The sequence below is a fragment of the Nanorana parkeri genome, unplaced genomic scaffold (assembly GCF_000935625.1).
Source record: "Nanorana parkeri isolate BGI_ZX_2015 unplaced genomic scaffold, ASM93562v1 scaffold756, whole genome shotgun sequence".
In the NCBI taxonomy this organism is placed as follows: Eukaryota; Metazoa; Chordata; class Amphibia; order Anura; family Dicroglossidae; genus Nanorana; species Nanorana parkeri.
Window position 1 is genome coordinate 276,349 of NW_017307024.1, and position 23,835 is coordinate 300,183.

Below are 23,835 nucleotides of genomic sequence, written 5' to 3' on the forward strand. Positions count from 1 at the left end.
CTGTTCAGCTGGTATTCTGCTTTAAAATTGACCAGTGTGTCCTCGTTGCAGCAGGGGCGTCACCAGGCCAGGTGTCAACTGGTGTAGCCCCTGGGTGTCACCCATTGTGCATGTCATTATGTTACACATGACCTATTACTCTTGCGCATAATGACAAACCGTGCACTTTACTGCCGCGATCATCTTGATGCTGGCAAAGATAGAATTGGGGACCCAGTGGGATAAGGTATGTCCCCTCCTTTCTCTCGAGCAGCTCTTGGTCCATGACTGAGAGCCCGACTTTTCAGAAGAGGTTTTTGCTTCACCCCCTTTGATGGTGTCACCCGGCACAGGCTGCACCCCTCCCCCCTTGATTCCACTGTGTTGAAGATATTTCCTCACTTCCTGTCATTTCCTCACTTCCTTCCTCAGCTTCTGAAACTGTTGTCAGCAGGACAGGAAGTAAGTGTACATATCTCCAATGGAAAAAAAACACAAACAGGGGACGCCTTTTCTCGTGCAGACAAATTTATTAGGATTAAAAACAATAGCTAAGAATGATACTTACAAGGATGTACAAAATAAGGGCTTGTAGAAAATACATGGACCAAGATGTCAGCAAATGACAGCTGCACAGCCGTTCCTGTGTGCCAGCACGTATAGCCTGGGATGACGTGTTTCCAGGGTCACGCCCCCTTCATCAGATACTGGCCTCCTCCATCTCTTGTGCACTAAATAGCAGCCCGACCTATCAGCAAAGTCAGCATATCTCCAATGGAGCCCGGGATAGCCGCAGAAATCCAACAGGGTTTCTAATCCTTCCCTATGCCATCAAAAAATAGAAAAAAGTTTATGGCTCGGCAAACACTTTAAATGGCTATGGTCTCAATGCAGATACCTAAACAAAAATCCTTTATCTATGGTTACCTTTGGGTCCTGTTCACGCTGCTGTGAACAATTATTGTTTTGTAGCACTCTTTAGCACTATGTTGGGGTATACAGAGGCTGAGTGGTAGCAACAAATTGTATTTTTAGTGCAGTGCTTAGGTGTAAATAGGAAGTCTGATTTCAAGTGGCTTTAGAAAGAGCCGCCTGTGGCGCGCACTTACTGTGTGGCCAAGGTAGGGAGCAGGCGACACCATTGTTCCTTTTTTAAGAGTTTTGGCCAAGAAAAACCGGCTTTTACAGGAACACTGTATCCGTCTTCAGTTCCACCACTGAAAAACAAGTTACATTCAACAGCAAACAACAAAGTAGAAAAAAATGCAGGGTTACATTCAGGAGATTACACATGCGTGCTTTCTTAAATCGGCAGTAAAGCAACGGAATGAAAAACAAAAAAGCTCCCCCTGGACATTTTAGGCATAATGTGCTGGTATGTACAGCATATTAGCACATTTTAGCAGATCTCCTCCAGCACTATGATTCTCCCTTGCCAGTGCTTTTATCTTCAACCTGATCTTCTTCTGGGTTTGGAGTCAAACAGAGACCGCAGCCTTGGCATACAATTGGCTGAAATTGTATGATGTATGGCCAGCTTGAGGAAACTGCCAACTTTAGCGCCCAGGTCCAAGGGCTCCAACCCTCTCCAACTGAAGGGCGAAGTCGATCTGTCACTAACAAGCAGGTATCTGTCCCTACCTGCACACTTCCCTGTTGCAAAGGCCCCCCAGCATTGCCGAAGGGCTTCTATATAACCTCGCTGTGTCCAAGATGACTGCCGAAATCTTGGGAGATATCTGTGTCCAATTAGACACAGGTGTAGAAGAATAAGCCACCAGCACCCCAGAGGTCCACTGTATCAATCCGTCTTTATTTGACGTCAGATAAACATGGCATCACATAAAAAGCATTGAGCTATGAACATGAGCTATGAAGATCGCCTCCAGAAATTAAACTTGTTTTACTTAGAAAAGAGACGCTTAAGAGGGGACCTAATGACAATTTTTAAAATCATTAATGTGGACCACAATATCCAGAAAATGTTTTTTACACCAAGAACTCTATTTATGACATCAGGGTACAACAAGAGGTTAAAAGAGAGGCGATTTAACCTTAGATTGCTCAAGGGGTTCTTTACTGTGAGAGTAGTAAAATTGTGGAATCCCTTTCCAAAGTCAGTACTATTCACCGATAGTAGATAAATAGATAGTACCGATAGTAGATAGTAGATAAATTCAAGAAACTGAGTTTCATAGTTCCCTAAATATAAAAGGTAGGGCTGTGGAAATTAACGATTAATCCCTCGATTAATCGTACATTTTTTTGATCGATCAAAGTTCTTTGGCTCCGTACTCACCTCTCCGCCGGCTAATTTTACAGTCAAAGGGTTTAATGCTGATTAAATGGATGCTGCTTCTTGATGTTTAAAAGTTTTATTTTCCTGCAGAAGCAGCTGGTCCCCAGAGCACTGGCCCTGATATCCTGTTTGAGGGTGTCTTCTTTCCCTTGCAGAGTCCTATGGAGCCACCCTTGTGTGTGCTAGTAAGCTGTGTGTTTATCCACAAACACACAGACACAGCATCTAAGGCTTGACAAAGAGGGTTACCCTAGAAACGTGTAGCCGCTACTTCAATCCTACAGTACATCTCCCTTGGACCTACGAGCACCGACTGATACAGTGTGTTTGACCCTCCAGCGTTCGCGCCGTACACCGCACAGATACACACTCTTCAGTGCGGATTCCAACTGCCGGGCAAGGTTCTCGTTTCCCACTCCAGCTGCCGCGGCTCAGCCTGGCCAGCCGAGGACGCCGTTTTGGGGATACCCTGGGGATACCCTGGACACTCCAGACCGGTAGTACACAGACCATTATCGTCACCCTCACGTGATTGCAGGGACTTCGGATGCCCACCGATTACATCTTAACTGTAAGTCACACATCCACCACTCCTATCCTAACCATTCAGCCAGTCATAGCAAGCTGCACAGCATTCATTTATCCATCTATTTATTTAGCATCTTAGGTAGTTGCACTCTTCTATATACTGTTTTTTGATCAATATGTTTGGAAACATGATGACTGTAAGTGTTTGGGCAAAACTTTTAAGTAATACATTGCTGGGCAATATGTATTTGTTTGATCTGGATTTGTTACTGAAAAAAAAGTGTAATATTACTTTAAGAGGGCACAACTAAAATAAGTTTACATGCCCTTAAATATATAATGCACAATTCCTAAATGACAGAGAAGAATGCAAACAACTGCATCCCTATGTGCAGGGAAATACAATGCATGCATACAGTCATTATGCACACACACAATTCTTCTCACCATTACATGTTTTGTATTAGGCTCCACGATAGTGCAGGTAGGGTGCTATGCATAACATTGGACTGCATGAGTCTTTATGGTACCCTAAACTCTCAGTGCAGACATGACACATACCCAGATGAGATGCTGCATAGTGACCAGGCCAGTGCTATTATTCAGGACTCATAATTCCCATTTCCAGTTCTCGCCTGACATGATTGCAGATACATCATTTACATATACCCATCAGTTTTAATCCCACTCTTGCAACATCAAGTCTACACGTTTCTGCTTGCCTTCCCCCATAGACTCCTATCCAGTGTCTCCTGTCTTCTCTCCTTATCCACCTCACTCCCTCCCTCCCTCCTTCCTTCTCTTCACATCAGGCGGAGTTTCCAATCCCCAGCTGAGAGACCTCATTCTCGTGCAGGAAAACACACACACAGCTTGTTAGGAAGAGGTGAGGATGGGCCACAGCGGAGAGATCTGTGACTTCCCTTCAGCATTCTAATAATCCCAGCAGGACCTGGGAGGAACAGGCAAAGCTTCTGCTCTCACACCATCTCCTTGGATGTGGCTGATGGATGCTCTGTGATCATCACTCCAACTTTCTATCTGCTCAAGGCTTGTAGGGAACAAACCGCCTGTTGCTTATGAGTCAATCTGTGGGGGACCAGATCTGGAAGACCTCTACTCTACTCCGCTTTCCTGGTCTTTTAAAGAAGCCTAAGGACCACAGGAGAAGATGTAGGTAAATGCACTATTTTTAATGATTCTTACTCATTGTTGTTTTGTGTAGCAAGAGGGTCATATTATAGAGATTTCATAATTAGGGCATGAAATGTGGACATGAGTAAATCATTGTTCATGCAACAGTTCCCATGGAGCACATTATAATCTATTGCTTGATGGGCTGTCTCTGAGATGTTATTCCTAGTGAAGGGAATTCCCCAAGGGATTGTTTCACTTTCAATGGATTTGTATTAAACGTTTGCAACAGAACTTGAACAAAAGTAAGGGAGTTGCATATTTAAATGGTGACGTGCAATTGTCATGCAATGAAAATGTTCAATGCAGAACCAGGTCCCAAGGGATTGTTTCAATAGACTTGAGGTTTGACTAGTTTTTTTTAGAGGTTAAACGATTGGGTTTAACACGAAAGGCAGTGCAGGGAACAATGATGATGTGGACAACCAATACCTCTCACTTCCAATCCAAGATTATCTCTTATTAGTTACTGCACTTTGCATGTCGTTTTGGGACTAGATTCCCTTATAACCCCAGTGAACCCATATATTACCATTTCACTCATTTGAAAGACAACTCCCACTTTACACCAGGGTTTATAAATCAGAATTACATATTAATATTTCAGTATATATATTACCATTTTATGAATTTGTTGCCTGTGACCGCTAAGGTGTTACCTTTCATTTGCTGTGAAAATGAAACAAAAAATCTGAATGGTTGCTATGGTTAGCTCCACATTTTCCTCCCGTTTTTATACATCTTCCCAGGGTGTGCCCTCAGCCTGGGATTCTACAATCAGACTTTCTAAAAGGAGCTGAGGCAAATTTAAGGAAGGCTTTTTCTATTTAACACAGTTTGCTTCTGTGCATCCAAACCTGGTCCACAGTTACAAGGAACGGTAAGAGTTAATCCTACAGCCAAGTCAGGAAAACAGCAAGCAGCCATCGAACCACTAAATATCCAATTATACATTAATGAATCCATCAACCTGTCAGTGGTTCCTGGCTATTACAAATCACAGTGATGAGCCGAAGCAGGAAGGCTATACCCATGTGCAAAAAAATAAATACAAAAGGAATAAGGAAAGGGGAAAATATCTGAATCCATGAACTGGCTATTGAGGGCTTAATTCAGAATCCTCAAACTAATGCAAACTAATTAGCTAATGGCCTGTCTCTAACATGCTTCAACACGCCCCTTATTAATAAGCCTACCATGCCTTGTCCATTGCAGATTCTTCCCAGGCTACTCACTGTGACAGTTGGTGGAAAAACTTCTCCTAATTCTCTTCACATGCAAGTTTCCTGCATTTATACTTCTAACTCTTTGCAGCACTTCCTTTCTAAAATGGTCTTCATGGTCTCCAAAAGCCACTTCTTTAAAGTAGACCTTTCTTTATAAATAGATTGACATGTCACAATGTACAGTAACAGCATAATTTGTTCAAACAAGCTGTACCTTTTTTCATTACCAGCACCTCTCGACTTTGCCCGGGCTGAGATGATGTCATCAGTCTGTTGCAGGCAGGAAGAAGCATTTCCTAAGTCTCCTCTCCCCCAGTGATCAGACTGCAATATTGAAACTTTGTCACAGGGTGTTAAGCTGCAGCAGTGAGACTAATCAGTTGTTAGACAGTTGTGAACATGGCTATGAACTGCACAGACCCCAGGGTTTATATGATTGCATCATCTCTGAGCGGGCATCTTAGTCTAGGACAGGGGTAGCCAAACTGCAGCCCTCCAGTTGTGGTGGAACTACAAATCCCATGAGGCATTGCAAGATTTTCACAGCCAGAGACATGACTCCCGGAGAGAGATGCATCATGGGATTTGTAGTTTCACCACAGCTGGAGGGCCGGAGTTTGGCTACCCCTGGTCTAGGAAGTAGATGCTGACACTTAATGATGACTGAACAAATATGGCACTGTCATAATAGAGAGAAAGGCAATTGAATTGTCAAGGGGAAGACTGTTGTTTCTATAATAAATACATTTAAGGCCATCTATGGGCAAAACAGCACCTCCACCCCTCCCATGTATTCATAGTTTTTTTTTAAAAGCCCTTCAAAGCCCTTTTTTACTTACCTGATTCTGCTGTCACCTGTCCTTAGCCTGGTGTCTTTTTAGCTAGTTTGGTCTGCTGATCCTGCACTGCAGTCTAGGTCCCCGTCCCACTAGCCTTGTTGCCACCACTCATCATGGCATTACCATGTCGCTGCTGGAGTTTTTAGCAACTGTGAGGACCCCCACCAATTGAACAGTCAAAAGGAATTGTCCATGTCACAGGGAGGTGGACACCTGAAGAAGGATTCTCCCACTCCGTAGCAAGGAAGAGAAAAACTTATCACATCACATGATCACACAATTAGGTGAGTATTCGGAGGTATGTAGGTTTTGTTTTTAATTACTGCAGTGATTATCTAGAGGTCCTCCATCTCTATCGCTTTTCAGACCCACTTGCTCAAACAGGAAAGAAAAGAAATTAGCTGCAATCTAGGACGGCCTTTCTCAACCAGAGTGCCATGGCACCCTGGTGTTCCTTCTGGCTTCCTCAGGGCCAGGGTGCCTCCAAAATGTTGTGATAGAGGGACTTTGAAGTGAAGGGGGGAATGAAGACTGAGGGGGAAAGGTTCCTGATGTAAAAGGGGAACTTTTACTTGACTTGAAGGGGGCACTTCAATGTAAAGGGGGAAACCCACTTTTTTAATTTAAATAGATTTTTACTGAGGCAATTTTCAATTATACAAGACAGGATAAAGGGAAAAAAAAGGAAAAGAAAGTAAACAACACAGTAGGTCCTAACAGGACCAAATCACCAACCCAATGAACGGGTAATGGTGCATGCACTGTAACATGAGAGTATGTGATATGTTCTATTGTGAGGTCCTGAGAGGTGCTACCCAGATATTATCTGAAAATTCCATGTATCGCTCTCTTTAGGATTAATGGGGTAGGTGTGTTTTTTCTGAGACCACAGATACCAGGGTTGCCATTTCCTTTGGAAGCTCGCTATGGAGTCATTGTGGCTCGCAACCGCTCGTTCGTATGCGCAGTGTAGTTGTAGTATCTGTAGTGGGAAACCCACTTTTTGTGTGTTTTTGCAGGGGATCTCCCTTAAAATCTATGACATTTAAACTGGGGTGCCTTGAGATTTTGCATACTTTTAAAGGGTGCCATGAAGGAAAAAGGGTTGAGAAATGCTGATGTAGGAAACCTATGCAAATGAAAGTATATTCAACCAGCTGATGGCAAATCTCCTATATTTTGTACAATAACAAAATTATGGAAGAGCAAGCCATGTTAAAATGTGAAAGTCACACAAGGGGGACATGCAGTTATTCAAAATATGTGCTCATTGAAAATACTCCTTACATTTTTAACTTTAACGGAACCTGTAACATAATATGGAGGCTGCCATTGCTGACCTCCTTGAAAATGCTTATTGGCTGGCTCTTATGCTGTTCGTGTTTCTTCAGTCAATGAGGTGGACCAAGTATGCAGACACAGATTTCTGATGTAACACTTAATCTAGATGTTTATTCCTGGTCAGTGACCCAAAGTAATCTAATCAGAGAGAGTCAGGCAAGGATGGGTGAAAGAAGTCAGCAATGGCAACCCCTCTTACCACATATTTCATTTAAAGTGACTCTAGGAACCTGCACTGTCAGGGGCTTTCTTTGAGGGAGTCCATTTAAGGATGTGTGCCAGTGAATTATAAATTATTCCTACCATTTCTACACGGCATATAGTTTAATGTCCCTACCAGTCATAAAGTCTCTCTAGTGAGGGTGATCTGCTTCTCATTACTGAATATAATGTAAACACCATGGGGCTGATTTATAAAGCATTTGCCAAATGTATTGCAGAGTGAATTCCATTTGCAGGGCATTACTGCCACTAGATGGAGCTAGTGAGCACAGAAATTTCCTGTGTCCTTCAGCCTCCATTGTCAAATATCCGTATCTGGTGCCTCTCCAGCTAGTGGAGAGTGGTGATGCAGCACTGCAGTCCAGGTCCCCTTGTTGCAACCCCTCATTATGGTGTGACCATGCCACCGCTGGAGTCTCCAGGAATTATTCTTTTTCAAGTTTTGGATAAAGTAGAAATGGGTTAGGCCCTCTACCAAGTTTGTATTGCGGTTTGTGTCCCCACAGGGGAGATTTATTCTTAGCGACCATTTTCTCTAAGACATTTTCTCTAAGACAAAAAGAAGTTCCAAGGTTTAGAGTTGTCATGAATGGAAGAAATGGAAAGAAATCTTTCAACGGGGACAAATGTTTTGGTGCAAACTGTCTAAGATGGAAACTCCCTTCACTTTGGGGAGATTTCCTCTCACTTCCTGTTGCGATTAAGGAACAGGAAGTGAAGGGAAATCTCCCCAGCAGAACAGAGACATGAAAAAAATAATCCTCTAGGGGTTTTTTCTCTTTCCTACTCTATCCAAAATCAATAATAAAAAAAGAAATGTAATCCTTAGTAGCGTTAAAGGAGAACTATGAGGTGAGTGATGTTCACTCAGCCTCATAGTTCTAGCCAACCTGTGACAATGAAACTGTCACCGGTCGGCTCAATAGATCGTGAAGTGAGCGAACACATACCGGCGCTCGCTCACTTCTCGATCCTGTGCCGGCAGAGAGCATTGACAGGGGAGGGACTGGATTCCCCCTCCCCTGTCCGATCCTCCAGCGCTGACTGGCGGAATGGACAGGGGAGGGGGAGGGTACAGCTGGCTCTGCCTCTAGATAGGCAGAGCCAGTTGCCACTCACGCAGCTGGGCGGATCCAGACATAATTGCCGGGATCCGTTCCGGCTACGGCGTCTCAGTATTCCGCGGTATACTGGGCTTTGGGTGACGGGAGGATGCTAGTTTGTGTCCTCCCGTTACCCTTAGGAGAACTATGGGGAAAAGCCCTAACCCCATAGTTCTCCTTTAAGTGTTAAAACACTTAACATAAAACTGAACAAAAATTATACTTCCTTCTTAAAAGGGCGTTCTAGCTTATATTGTGGTGTTGTCCAATAATACAAAAGTGCCAAAACTACCACCTTGTAATAATTTATTAAGCAAAAGAAGCAACAAGAAAATCCATTTTCACCTATTTTAGCACTAGAACCTTTGTAATGGAACATATCAGACTGCATGCAGATAACAAAGAAGTTCAGCTAGCAGGTATGGAGCATATAGTAGCCATATTCACAAACATTATAGTTTCTTACTACCCCACATGTATCCAATCTAGTTTAGTGTAAGTGCTTAAAGTATATGCAAACCCAAAACATTTTTTTCAGCTTTGGATAGAGTAGGGAGGAGTTAGGAACCCTGCTCCTCCACAGCTCAGGGAAGGAATGAACCAAGCACTTGCCGCTGGGAGCATGTCCTCACTTCATTATGAGCCCATACAAACAGAAGAAAAGCTGGCTGCACTCTGGATTCCACTGGAATAGTTTGAAGCTTGTAGCATGTCACTGGTGTCCCACCAAGGTTCGCCCCCACTGAAGTATTTAACCCAATAACGGTCTAAGACATAGAGAGGTCTTTACGACTAAGACCATGATTGGGTTAAACGCGTCAGGGAAGGCAGACCTTGGACAGGGAACAAGCTTCAACAAACTATTCCAGCAGAATCCAATGTGCTGTCAGCTTTTCTTCTCTTTGTCTGCCAGATTTATATTATTGGCATGGGCAGTAGGGTTGCCACAACAAAATAGTTTTTGTTATTAATGAAAGATCAACGGGATTTACATAGTAACATAGTATTTGAGGTTGAATAAAGACACAGGTCCATCAAGTTCAACCTTTTGTGTGTCTGTATGTGTGTTGTGCGTGCATGTATGTGTATGAGCCCCTGTGTGGTCTAGTTTTTAAGAGTACCTGTACCACTGTATGTTCAACAGTCAATGAAGGGAATTTATCAAAACAGGAGCAGACAAAATCTAGAGCTCTCTCTTTCATTTTCAACTCTTCACTGAACAAACTGAAGAGAGAAGCTGAGGTTGCTATACAAAGCTGCACCAGTTTTTGTCTGCTCCAGTTTTGATAAATTCCCCCCAATGGGTTTCAGGGGGGCTACACACTCCCTCTTCATCAGGGCTTGTTGTGTTCTTTCAGGAATGCCTAGACTCAAAAAGGGTTTGGCAGTATTTATAGATGTCACATCAAATGTTTGTACCAGCAGGTAATGCAGCATGAAGCTTCACAACATTTGATGTGACATCTATAAATACTGTCAAACCTTATTGAGTCCAGGCAAGCCCTGATGAATCGGAAATATATAGACCCCTAAAAACATGTTGGCTTTTAAAAATCATGTTGATCATTCATCAATTAAGAAACTATTCTGGACTTTATCACCCCCCTCAACTTTGTCTGGATCTTCCTCAGGGCCTACATCATTGTTTGGGGATTCTGTGTTGTACAGGATCAGCCTCACTGAAGTGAAGCAGCTTGATAAACGAGATAGTCATTCCCTACTAGACATTAACAACAGGAGATGTTAGCACCTCCTAGTTTATGCATTCCACATGCATATTGTTATCTGTAGCCCTGCTGGGGGGATTCACCAACTTTGTTCATCCTGGTGAACATTATCACCAACACTGAAAATGAGGGAATATCCAAAATTACGAGATACCACTGCAACAGGAATAAAACGGAATTTCTTACAATGGGCATACTTGTTGTGGTGAAGTGAGAGGAAATCTCTACAAAGTGAAGAAAATTCTAGGCAGAGGGGGTTTCCCTCACTTTGGAGAGATTTTCTCTCGCTTCCTGTTGTGACTATGGAACAAGAATTTATAGTAAATCTCTCCATTAAAGTAAATCTCCCCAATGGCATACAAATGACAAAAAGTCATCTTATCTAGTGCCCTAAACATTTACCTAAGCTCACAAATGCTTAAGGATTTATAACAACCTTTTACATTTTCCTAACATTGACAACAATGCCTTATACAAATCTAATTTTTCCCCTTTCACAAGGCACCTGAATGGGCTTCTGGAGGCTTGGCGAAATTTCTGTATAGTATATCATGGACTGGAAGAATTAGTGCATTTAAAATGACATACTTAAATTGCATGACTTTTCCTGCCAGTCGCTGTCATAATTTGGCAGACTAAAATCTGGAAGTTTATCTAGGGCCTTAGCAGACCTAGGGTCAGTTGGGATATTTTGTATTGTTTGAAGATGTTGGAAGGAATGGTAGTACCTAATTGAATTATTTTATGACTGCAAACATTGCCCCAGCCTCACAAACAGTATTGCCTATTTTGAAAGATGCCCCTCTGGGCAATGCTTGATATAGTGCATAGCCTTCCTGTACCACCATCTACCTTGATCTGTCTCCCGACCTAAAGCTGAAACCCCTACAAAATCCGTACTGGTCTAGGATACATCTAAACTTCCCTTAGCAGGGCTAATAAATTATCCCAGTTCCCTCTAAAGGTGGCCATACACTGTACAACCATCGCAAGACCTTAGTCTTGCGATGGTTGTAAAGGGATTAAAAAAACGTACGATCTGCCAATCTTGGACGGGCAGATCGCACTCTCGATCATCGCAAGCCACGCCCCCTGAGGGGCGGGCTTGCGATGACTGTAATGAGGGGCGAGCTTACGCTGACTGCAAACGGGCAGTGTGCGCGTGCGCACACCGGCCCGTTCGGCAGTCGTCGAACCAGCAGGCCATCAACTCGCCGAGAATCGTACGATTCCCGGCGGGTTTTCAAACATGCTGGTTCGATGGAAGACGTGCGACCGTACAGTAGAAACGGTCGCACGCCTTCCATACACTGCACGATTCTCGTACGATTGCGGGATTTCCCGCGATTCTCGTACGAGAATCGTGCAGTGTATGGGCACCTTAAAGGTAGATAACTCAAAACAATCCCAGTAATGGCAGGATAAAGAGTTTTGATACATTTGTTTATTTCTGAACCAGCAAGGGATCAGAACCATTTACAAACATCTTCAAAATGTAAATTATAATTTGCATAATATGCTTTGTGCGAGCTTATCGCTACATTGACCTATGTCTTTTTTGCTATTAAAGATATCCAAATCCCTTTTAACCCTCACAGCTTTTGAAAACAGGTGCAGATGGGATAACCATTCTCCTGTCTTTATATCGCTAATCATATTCCTCAGTCAATTTGGCTAGCTTGAACACCCCATAATGAACTCACTGGGAAGAAGAATTAGGGTCTAGGCCATCTGATAAGGATTGGTTGGAAATCTGAACCTCTATCACAACAAGCTCTATGAACAGCATTGAAAAATTCATATCAAGTTCTGTTTAGATGGTATTGCTCTCAAGTTCATTTAGCAAAATGCATGCAAACATATTTCCTGAACTTTTTTACTGACCCCAGACATTTCTAGTAAAAAGCTGATTTTAATTAAGCACATATTTATGAGTACCAAACAAAGGGTCTTGATGATACCCATATTCTAAGAATAGAGCAAGCTTAGGTAGCTCAGTCAAAGCACATACCCTGTTTCCCCAAAAATAGGACCTACCCCGAAAGTAAGACCTAGCACTATTTTTCAAGATTCCTGTAATATAAGACCTACCCTGAAAATAAGACCTAGTTTGGTGGTAGCATGTGAGAGGGAACTTGCAGGAGACATGGTATCAGCCTGCAGGGACATACGGTTTTAAGGGGATGACAGGGGACTCCCTCCAGACAGCGCAGTTACAGGGAGCACTCCAGTACCATACTTCACCAACTGCAGTCCCCCTGAAGGCACTGCTTAATGTAATGGTACTGTAATGTATTGTGTACCGGTAAATGGTACTGTACTTTACCACACGGTCCACTGTCTGATGTCCCCACTGCTGCACCGCTGTCCCTAATGGCAAAGGAAGCCGGCGCTGTAGAAAGCAAGGCTGCGGCGGCAGAGGGAGCAGAGCCGCATTAGCCAATATTCCTCTAGATCGCCAGTTACTGTGACAGTCGGAGTGATACCAGATAACTTTGGATTGTTGTACATGAATAACTTTAGATTGTTGTACATTTTGTTGCACATTAAAAAAAATAAAAATAAGACATCAACTGAAAATAAGACCTAGTGTGGTTTTTGGGGGCAAAAAAAATATAAGACAGTGTCTTATTTTCGGGGAAACACGGTAGGTGGCAATAAAGCCCTCTTGGCATTAGTAGAATATAATACTCTCATTAAGCCACAACTGGGTCCTACCCTATAGCTCTAAAAATCCTCTTTCTTGCCTAGCTTATTCTATTTTACCAAGGTAATCCCCTCCCCTGTTTTTTCTTTCTTCCTCTTTACTTTACCCTCTCATTTTTTTAAATTAACCTGTCTTCTTTCTCATTTTCAACTCTCCTTTCCATTTCTCCTTTTTCTTGATGGTTTGGGCTGCCAACTCCTTCTGCCTGTGTTCTTATTTTTATTATTTGCCTACCCTTAGGCTTTGGAAAATTCTGAGTAGGCACCTAAAATTACTTCAAGCCTCATCAAACACTATCACATTTTATATACTGTATATTGGATATATATTGTTAGTGCCAAGTTCCAATCTTTTTTAAGTTCAAAAGATTTTTATTTGGGCATTTTCGGTTATACAAAATACAATAAAAGCGTATCGAACAACAAAGAAGGTCCAAGTAGGACCAAAATATCTACATAAGAGACACTCAAAGGTATATGTACTCTACCAATAGAGTATGCACAATTCCATATGATGGGGCCTGAGAGGTTCCATACACATAATATCAGAGAGTCACATGTATCGCCATCGTTGAAATTTGTGGGCTAGATGTGTTTTCCTGAGACCACAGATACCAGGGTTGCCATTTCTTTTGGAAGCTCGCTCTAATCTTTTTTGATACAAGACAAGGGCAATCTAACTGGATCTAATTGAATCACTTGTTACCTAAACCCTTAATGCAACATTTTCATTTTTTCCCCAATGTTTACAGAAAAGCTGCAAAAAGCAAACCATTAGTATTATAAATAGCTTCCTGGTGAATAATCATTAAACAAGAACTCTGGTTAAGTCTTTCCTCCGAAAGCCAGTTATTTCTGCAATGGGTGCCATGATCTTGCCCCTTGTACATTATAGGTGCATCCGGGTTGTCATTCATAGCCCACATGTCATCTCTGTCCTTCCTCCGTCATGTGTCACTGTTCTCCACATATTTCAGTGGCTAGGGGGATACAGGGATTTACCTGTTGGCTGCATGTCTTGGGCAAGGAGGGCATTTGATACAGCTGATGGAGCAGATTATGAATGCACCACTATGTTACATGTTTGACACATGCAAGGATTCACTTTAAGTCTTTATTCTTACCTTAAAATTAATCTACAAAAAGTTAGAACTGATTTGTATCTCTGAAACACTCTGTCCATGTTTACCTTACTTTGTTTGACCTGAAATCAATAAAACATATAGAAAAAAGGAAAGTGAAGCAGATGTCGAATACAGCAAGTAATGGAAATAAAAACTGATCTCGTTATCTCTTGATGATGTAGAAATTCAGGAAGAATACAGTATACCTGAAGAAATAATGGGGATTTTTTTGATTTGTAGTGGTACATCTTGGGTCATGCGGGACTGCTTGTTGTGAAAATGTGACTGATTTATATGGCTCTAAAGTTTTATGGATTTATTTTTTTCTAGATGGTATGGAATTACATTGTTACAACTTATGGATTCTAACAGAGAAAGTCTTTCATCCATTTATTCAGGTGGGTAGAGTGCTGGTTACCAATTGTCAATTAAAATGACCAGTCCAAACCAGTCTATATTGTATTATTTTGCTGCTGTTGCTGTAGCTGTTAGGTGATTGTAACTTCAAATGGCAGTGTGTGTGGTTTGCATAACACTTAAAAGGAATATGCATCCTAGTCTAAAAAATAACCCTTAAAAATAATAAGGTGAAAAGAGCACACTAGCAATATGTAGCAGATCTCTATAATATCAAAACTAGATAGATGAAGTGGACTCACAATAGAAAGCCTTGCTTTAATTACACAGTAGAGAAGGTGACATGTGAATGATAGCTTTTTAAAAAGCCAAGGTGCCAAGATGGAACTAGGAATTAATCCGTATAAGGAACTGAAATCTGGTATACAAAGCAGTTGGAACGCAAACACCTCTCTGTTTTGTCTTCCATGTAGCCCCTTCCCTCACTGGCAGTGACGTCTTCCCTGCATGTACCTGCACGCTTCTCATACAGGAACACATTTTGGGGTAGAAACTTAACCCCTTTGTGAGAATCCAAATTTTAATTGTTTGTTAAAAAATAACCCTAGACACTTTAAGAGACCCTGTTGACAGACTATTCAATTCAGTTTAAATCTTCCCATATGATTATTTGTGCATTTAACATATTTTAGGCATGTCTTTTACCTGCAAATTCCTTTCTTTTGTAGACACCTGAAAGTCCTGAGACTGTTGCATCAAACCACCATCTTGGGTGTGATGTCAGCATCCCCAGTCACTGAAGTGACACTCTATAGTATTCTCCTTTGCTTCTTCTCCATCAGTTACATAAAAGGTTAGGTAGGGAGGTGTAGGGTCAGAACAGAGAGTAATTAAGCACTCTCAGAAGGGTAGAGGGCTATGATATGCAAGAAGAGAAGGGGCTAAGCTAAGGATTTTACATTTTCTGGAGCAAAGTTCAAAGCCACATTACAAATTAATTTAAAAGCATTTATGGAAATAAAAATTCTGCAAGTAAGCAGTTAAAATACGTACTGTGTCTGTTCTTTTACTAAAACTCTGTGGTTTGTCCTGTCATACCCTATGTCACTACAGGACTCTTAACAGTAAGTCTAGCCCTAATATTTAGCCTTATTGCTTCATCTAACATAGTCTCCCTAAATTGTAACCCTAAGCCAAACTATGTAACACTTAACCTTCTTTCTAAGGTTGGCTTAGCCCCAAAAGCTAACATCACCTGAACGTTTGGTGCAATATTTTCTTTGCCACAAAAATGTTGGCACCCACAGCTAACAGCCCTGTGCCAGGAAAAAAAAACTGTGCCCAATAAAAACTAGTTAACTACACTGGAGTCCCAAACTCATATGATAAGAGTTAGGTGATACAACCCTGCAGAATCAGCCCATAACTGAGATTTCCGTTTTAAATGAAATGAGCCTTCAGGGCCAAAATTACCTCCTAAAGGCTCATGGAGACAAGATGTGAGCAGCGGAAGCAGCAAACTACTTTCCTTTCCTTGCCTGAATGACATGCTTTATTTATCTCTATTGATAAAAGGAGTTTTAATTCAGACATTGCTTGCCTAAGAAGAAGAATGAACATCAATGTACACGTCATATGTTTCCTGACCATTAATGCCCATTCTACATTCACATGTACTGAATCTGTGCTGTGATAGCCCTGCAAATAAGATACTGTATATCTACATTTCTACTAGTGAAGAACTGTGAGATGGATGCAAATTGTTTTCATATACCGCACTGCCTATACTGAATACCTGACATAGTGATTGGTTAGTAAAACTTCAAAGGGGTAAATCAAGGCTGTGGTGTGGTTATGTAATCTAAATCCTACCTCTACATAATCATGTTGTCAGTTGCCGCTGGTGCTTGAAAATACTTAATATATATTTCCCCTCTTGTAAAAATATGTCTAGTCAAATCACGGTATAGAGAAATAGTTGTATCTCATGCATGTGACAGATGTAAGAAGGGACAAGTTAACCAAATGTGCTCAGGGTAGGTGAGAAGCATGTTCTCTGATCTCTGTGTATTAGGAGGAGGTGAGAGGTATGTGTCCTAACACCTGTGTATTTTTAGAGAAGAGTGGGTTTCTGATATTTGTGTATTACGAGAAAAGAAAATGTGAGATAGCTGTGTATTAGGAAAAGAGAAGTGTCCTGATATTTGTGTATTTGAAGGTTCGAAGGAGTATGTGCCTTGATATTTGTTTATTAGGAAGAGGGGAGAGGTAAGTGTCCGGCTATCTGGGTATTAGGGAGAGGTAAGTGTCCAGGTATTTGTATATTAGGATGTGGAGAGAGGTACATATCCTGATATCTGTATTAGCAGGGAGGGAGAGATATGGGTCCTGATATTATTGCATTAGAAGAAGGAAAAGGTTCATGTCATATCAATGCTTTGGAAGGAGGGAAAAGCTACGTCTCCTGATATCAATGCATTAGGAGGGGGAGAGAGGTACATGTGCTGATATCAATACATTAGGAGGAGGGGAGAGGTACGTGTGCTGATACATTTTCATTAAAAGAGGTATGTGTTCTAATGCATTAGGTGAATGGAGAGGTTTGCATTAAAAGAGGTATGCGTCTTGATATCCGGCAATGACTTGATGCTGGTATATTTGGAGGACGTTTGGGTCCCTAATACTTGGTTTTTGTACAAGTGTCATCATTAATGCATACAATTATACTTACTCTGTGGTTACTTTGTTTCAGGCAACATGTAAATGTTCAATAATCCCAAAGTCCAGAGCCTCTTCTTTCCAACCACCTCTTTCCTGAGTATGCTGCTGGCCGGCCATGCCTTTCTTGGCCTGGTTCCTCCGCCGCTCATTAGCAACATGGCTATTGTTACAAAGCTTGGTCCTTATGTCCCTCTGCTTCCAATCAGCTACGACTTTCCCCAAGGGCTGTCATGTCTCCCAGGAGGATGGCTACAAGACTTTACGATGCAGCAATGCCCAGCTTACAGAAGTACCCAAAGAAATTCCCAATGACACCAACCGTCTGTACCTAGACTTCAATCAGATCACCTACCTCCCTTCAGATGCTTTCCGCAATCTCCCTGTTCTTATGGAGTTAGACCTTTCCCACAATTCCCTGGGTCGTTTAGATGTTACAGCTTTCAGGAGCCTAAGTGACCACTTACACTCCCTAGACCTGTCTTCCAACAAACTAGTGTCTGTCAACAAGGAGGTCTTTGCTAACCTTAAGGCAAGAACAAATCTCTCTGGCAACCCTTGGTTGTGTGACTGTGATCTTCAAGAACTCATAAGGATGGTGGAGTTGGACCCCAGTTCATCCAGTGGAATTGTGTGTGCTAGTTCTGTACTGGAGGAACATGCTGGCAAGCCCTTTCTTCAAGTGGTCAAAGATAGTGACCTGTGCAATGCTTATAAGAAAACCACGGACGTGGCCATGCTTGTCACAATGTTTGGTTGGTTTGCCATGGTCATTTCCTACTTGGTGTATTATGTACGTCAGAACCAAGAGGATGCACGACGTCATCTTGAGTACCTCAAATCCCTGCCTAGCAAGCAGAAGCTAACAGAGGAACCCTCAACACTTAGCACTGTGGTTTGACCTGAGGACAGAACATAGGACTAAATATTTATGGACAGATCACTCAGATAAAATTTTCATTATTTACCTTTTGCTATTTACAACTTTAATACCTTTTGGCTTAAATCTCCTCTTATTGAAATATCCAGGTGAGAAAAAGAATCAAGTCATAAATCAGTTTCACACAGTCCATATGATTTTCTTGTAAGGGTGGTCACTGACTCTGGTTAATTATTTTGATTAACACATAGCTTATGTAAACTGAAAATTATATGATCTAGATGTGGAAGAAACAAAATGAGTGAACAGAGAGAAAACAAAGAAAACTAGTGGACTTATGCTGGCCATAAATGTTCAGATCTCACTCTCATCCATCATCCCAATGTGACTCTTGGGTAAGCTAGGCCTGCTTAGAGGTACCCTTAGGCATTAATAGAAATACTGTAATTGTATGAATCCCCTGTGGATAATTACTGGAAACCACATTGACATTGAACAGTTTGCCCTACAGCAAAGCAGTGAAATCATAAATATTACTACGTGTAGGCCATTTTTAAGCCAAAGTGCAATAAACAACCAATCATCTTTCATTGGCCTGACTACAGTAACTTACACAAAATGAAATCTGATTGGTGGTTAAAGCTAACTGCACACTTTCTTTGCATTATGTTATTAAATACAGACCATAGCTTGTCTTTGTTTTCTTCCTCTGACTTAATATGTGTCTACTTCAGTCTCCCATGTCTATCAGTTAACTGAAAACAGTCCTGCCTCCATTTTACCTTACTTACCTGACACCTGGATTACATATATTTCTATTTTATTGAAAACTGGGGTAGAAGCCAGGGTTACATAAAAAACGGACATCCCACTATCCTTACCTGCAGAGTACTGTTTCACTTAATGGAAAGGCATACTCTTCTTGAGAGTAGACTGCTTATATTCTTTGTATGTACAGTTGTAGGAGCTTTGTGTACATTGGCAGTTGAGCTGTCAATCAAAAATGCAGATGGGGATGCAAGGGTATCCTTTTTTTTATTTTATTGTAATACCATAAGTATGCTGACACATTATTATTTAAATAAAATAATGGTCAGGGCTTGTCAGTATAGTATATGTATCCCAACATAGCTTCATATTAACTACAACAGTTTTAATCTGGGGATCCTTATTTGGCATTAACATATACAAAAAAACGTAAAAGCCTTTACAAATAAGCTTGATGCTGCCATAGTCCTCCTAAATCAGGTAGGACTCTCTTCTCAGTGGATCTGGCCACAGAACCATTCAGTGGGCCGTTTTGATCCTTGTGCCTGCCACTGTGTACTTAACAAGTAGGTCAAACACCTTCAGCATGATATAATTTTATATTGTACTTTAAAGCAACCCAGACAAACACCTCCAGATTTGAAATTTGTTTGTTTAAAACACTGGGGACTAATTGCAACTGTGACATTATGTTTGAATTATTTCTTCTGACAATGTGGCATATACACAGAATTACTGAAATGTTAGATGTGGATCTACATAAATGGGGTCACTATCACTGTTTCCCTAAAATTACACCTTTTTCCCAACAAGCCAAACAGCTAAGCATTGATTTAGTATAGTATTAGGGCTTAATTTACTAAGCTATTACACATGTGTTGTTTGCTGTAACATTATTTTCAGACGTGACTTTTATTTTTGGCTCTTATTACTGGAGATAACAGTCATTATTGCAAACACAGTTATTGTGATAGCTCAGTTAATTCAGCTTAATGACTCACACCCCTTAATGAATGTTTCTTTGCTAAATGGTGTATTCCAATGTCCAATGTATGTCTCCTCAATCAAAGCTCAGTTCACTGTTCTCTGATCTGTGAATGAGCTTTGTCTCACTATGACAGAACATACATATCCTTAGTGTAGCACATAGAGACACTCCTTATCACGATTGCACCATGAACATAACTACACCCCCCCCTTGCCATTGTAGCCACAGTCTACTGTGCTTCAGTCCCAGGAAGGTTTGGTGTACTTGAACTTTCTAAATACAGTGCTTAGCTCTCTTCCTCTCCCTGCCCAGTCTCACCACTCATCGGCTAGCTTACATTGCCCATCCGCTTACTGACACCACTATATCCACCTTCTTCTCCTTAGTTGCAATCTGCTGTGTGCTAAGTTCCAGATGTCACTGGTCCTTGTCTGGCTCTATTTGTTCTTTGTTCCTTTTGGTAGCAGAACAAGGTGGCAATTCACCATAGCATCATTTCATGCTAACTAAATCTCCAGCTTGCTCTTTTAAAGTATATCTAAGGCCAAATCCTTGTTTGTCCTATTTTGGATAAAGTAGGGAGTCATCCGCATTGGGGAGTGCTCCCTTTCTGTCTGCTAGACACAACAGGAAGTAAGAGGGTATCGCTTCAAAGTGAGGGAACTTACCTGTGAGACAGTTGCCAGCAGAGAAATTGTCACCATTTGAAGATTTCACCACTATTCCTCTTCTGGTGATAATTAGAATTTTGGAGTGTCCCTCACTTTCAGTCTCAGTAAGGGGATCACTAGGACAGAGAGTGTGAATCACCCCAGTGGACACACAGCAAAACACAAAAAAACAACAAAATGGACAGAGGTCTCAACCCCTTCACCACATCCAAAATAAAAAGAGTTCAGGTTTTTAGATACACTTAAAGTGACACTAAATTCAAGAGTTCAATCTTAAAAATACATTCAAGTACCTTAAGTGTTAACAAAAATGTAGCTTGTTTGTGCATCACTCGGCTGTAGATCCTCAAATCATCTCTGATTTCATGATGACCCTGTCCTTTCTGCTGGAGTGTGGCTACTTTTGTTCCCCATGGTCCCTGTGTGTGTTGTAAAGTAGCTACCTCTCCAAGCTCACTCCCGTGGTGGACTACAATCTCAATACAAATAAGTAAACTAAATGTGAGACTATAGTCCATCACAAGAGTGAGCTTGGAGTGGTGGCTACTTTACAACATACATAGGGACCATGGGGAACAAAAGTAGCCATCCTCCAGAAGGAAGGACAGTGTCGGCACCAATTCAGAGATGATTTGAGGATCTACAGCTGAGTGATGCACACATAAGCAACATTTTAGTTAACAGTTGAGGTGCTTGAATGCATTTTTAAGATTCAACTCTTGAGTTTGACGTCACTTTAAATATGATTTCCACCTTGCCATTGCTTCACTCCTGTCCTGTACAAGAAAATAAACTCAGTCAATAGTGCATATATCAGAATCAAGCCATTGGCCAGGAAGGGGTCTCCAAACCCAAACATAGCCTGCCAAAGGCTGAAGAGCAGGCTGTTATTCATATATGACCTGTGGCTTAGCCTGATCATTGTTAATAGAATTATTCATGTCACAGTAGATTGTTCACCTAAGTCTTTTCCTTGCCTGGCTTCTTTCATTATTCATAAATAAACATAGATGCACTTTTTCTGCAGTATTGACTTTCTGTCTTGCAGATAACCCCCAACTTCAGGCTAACTTCATTATCTAGCTCTTTCATAATGCGCAATACATGCAGCAGGCACCAGAGGTCAGCACTGCAAGCAAATTTTGTATTCAATAAGTAATTTCTATTTCTCTCCTAACACATTTTATACCCTAAGCATAACCAATAGATTTACATAAGATTTACATAATATTTACATCCCAGTATACAAACGTCTTAGTGTGGATGGTGAGACAAACCCAAGCCTATAAGCCGGAATGGTAATAGACATCTCTGGGTTATAGGGGATTCAATCTTTGTACAACATTTAAAGAATTTTGTAAGCTATTTATAATCAAGTGAATGCGGATATTGACCAAAAACTGTGAAGCTGTATACTGCAAAGCACCCTGTATTGGGTGTTATTAGGAATGCTTGACTAACTTCTTTAAATAACTGGAAACAGACTTTTACTCTCAGAATTTATTAAATCCAACGATAATATAAGATCACCTTTCCACATTCCCCATTTTGCCAGCACAGTCTTGATTCTTGGACTCCCATGGGAGCCTATAAAGAATGAGTGTGTTTTCCAATTGAAATTTTTTGTAAGTATTGTAAAGAGCCACCCACTGCTATTACATAAATAGTACCCAGTTAATGGAGTGCCCTTATTCCAGTTCTGGGGCTGTTTTTTTCCTTACTTACTGTTGGAAAGCTTAATTGGTTCATATAGAGCTCAATGCCAGAGGAAGACCCCAAAGACAGCCTGCTTCTCTGCCTGTTGTCACTGGTGCTGGGTCAAGCAAACGGCACATGTACCTGCTGCTCAGCTGGTTTAGCCACAAACAAAATGGTACCCCACTGTTTAAATTGGGGCACCTATTCAACTGATCAATGCAGAAGACATATTTTAAACCTAATTAGCACATGTCACTGACCTGAGGCAGAGAGGCAACTCGGGCTGGTCGCCAGGTACCAGTGTGACGACTAGCCAAATTTCCACAGTAGGCAAGACTAAGCAGAGTCTTCCCCAAATATCCACTCTTTTGGGGAGGCACACATTTATGTGTAGAAATGGGTACTATATATGTTTACAATACACACCAAAAAACTTTAAAGAGGAAATCTCTTTTAAGTTTGGAAGTATTAGATGGATTTGGTCAAGGTTTCAGCAGATTATGGGCTGAAACTATCCTGATAAGACCTTAACATTTCTTAGGGGCATATTAACGTAACCAGTTCACTGTACATTATAGAGAAATCCAGCACTGTTGGCTTCAATTCTTATGGTATACATAATATTTTAGGTTCTGCTGAGGCCATGTTCTATGTATAGGAGAAAATGTGTGAAACCAGTTGATAAAGAAAGATTCTTGCCTTAATTATTAGATATATGAATAAATAGATTTTTTATTGAAAGAAAAAGTAGAATTATGGCTTTTCTATTTTTTATGTATTCTGAACATGATGATTTTCTGTTTGTGACTGTATATATTGTATGTTGTAATGAGTATGAAAGAATTTTCCTTCTATAGCTAGAAAATTAGTAAATAATGCAGTTGACTCCTCTGTATAAGTGCAAGGACACCAAGCAGGACAGGGATTGAGGAAAACAATCTCCAAAATGGAGCCCGGGACAGGAGTTAAAGCAGTGAAAGCCAGATAGGCGTTCTAATCCTTTCCAATAATATCTAAAACTTTAAAAAAAGTTGAGACTGGTGATACACTTTAAAAAAAATTACACAATAGTCCCAATTGACACAGCCAGACACACAGAGAGGTCACCGGGGGCCCCATCTAAACGTTTCTTATTATTTTGCCCTTCCATACACATTAACTGTCCCTCTCGCTCAATTTCCTTTCCCTGCCACCCTCTTTAGACATCTGTAGCAAAGAGAAGACACATTGTGTAAGTTCATGTAGCCCATTGTACTGTAATGTATGAAAAATGTGAACTTTATTCAGAACCTCTATTGAATGCCATGGGGGAGGGCAAGTCTTCAAAATCAATTCTGCCCATTTTCAAGGCTAATTGGCAAAGGATTGTTAAATAGAGGGCATGGGGAGATGCACATTGACATGGGGACATGTGACAATGCAAAGAACATTTTAAAAATAAAACGCCACATTCTGGCATCACACACT

General features: G+C 41.2%; 1 protein-coding gene across 1 annotated transcript; it reads left to right on the forward strand.

Moving 5' to 3' along the window:
* The first annotated feature begins 14,624 nt into the window (after positions 1–14,624).
* Positions 14,625–18,264, forward strand: LRRC3C (leucine rich repeat containing 3C). Its single transcript, XM_018564490.1, has 2 exons — positions 14,625–14,686; positions 17,398–18,264. Exon 2 carries the CDS (start codon positions 17,482–17,484, stop codon positions 18,262–18,264), a length of 783 nt encoding a protein of 260 aa, XP_018419992.1. The 5' UTR covers positions 14,625–14,686; positions 17,398–17,481.
* Positions 18,265–23,835: the final 5,571 nt, after the last annotated feature.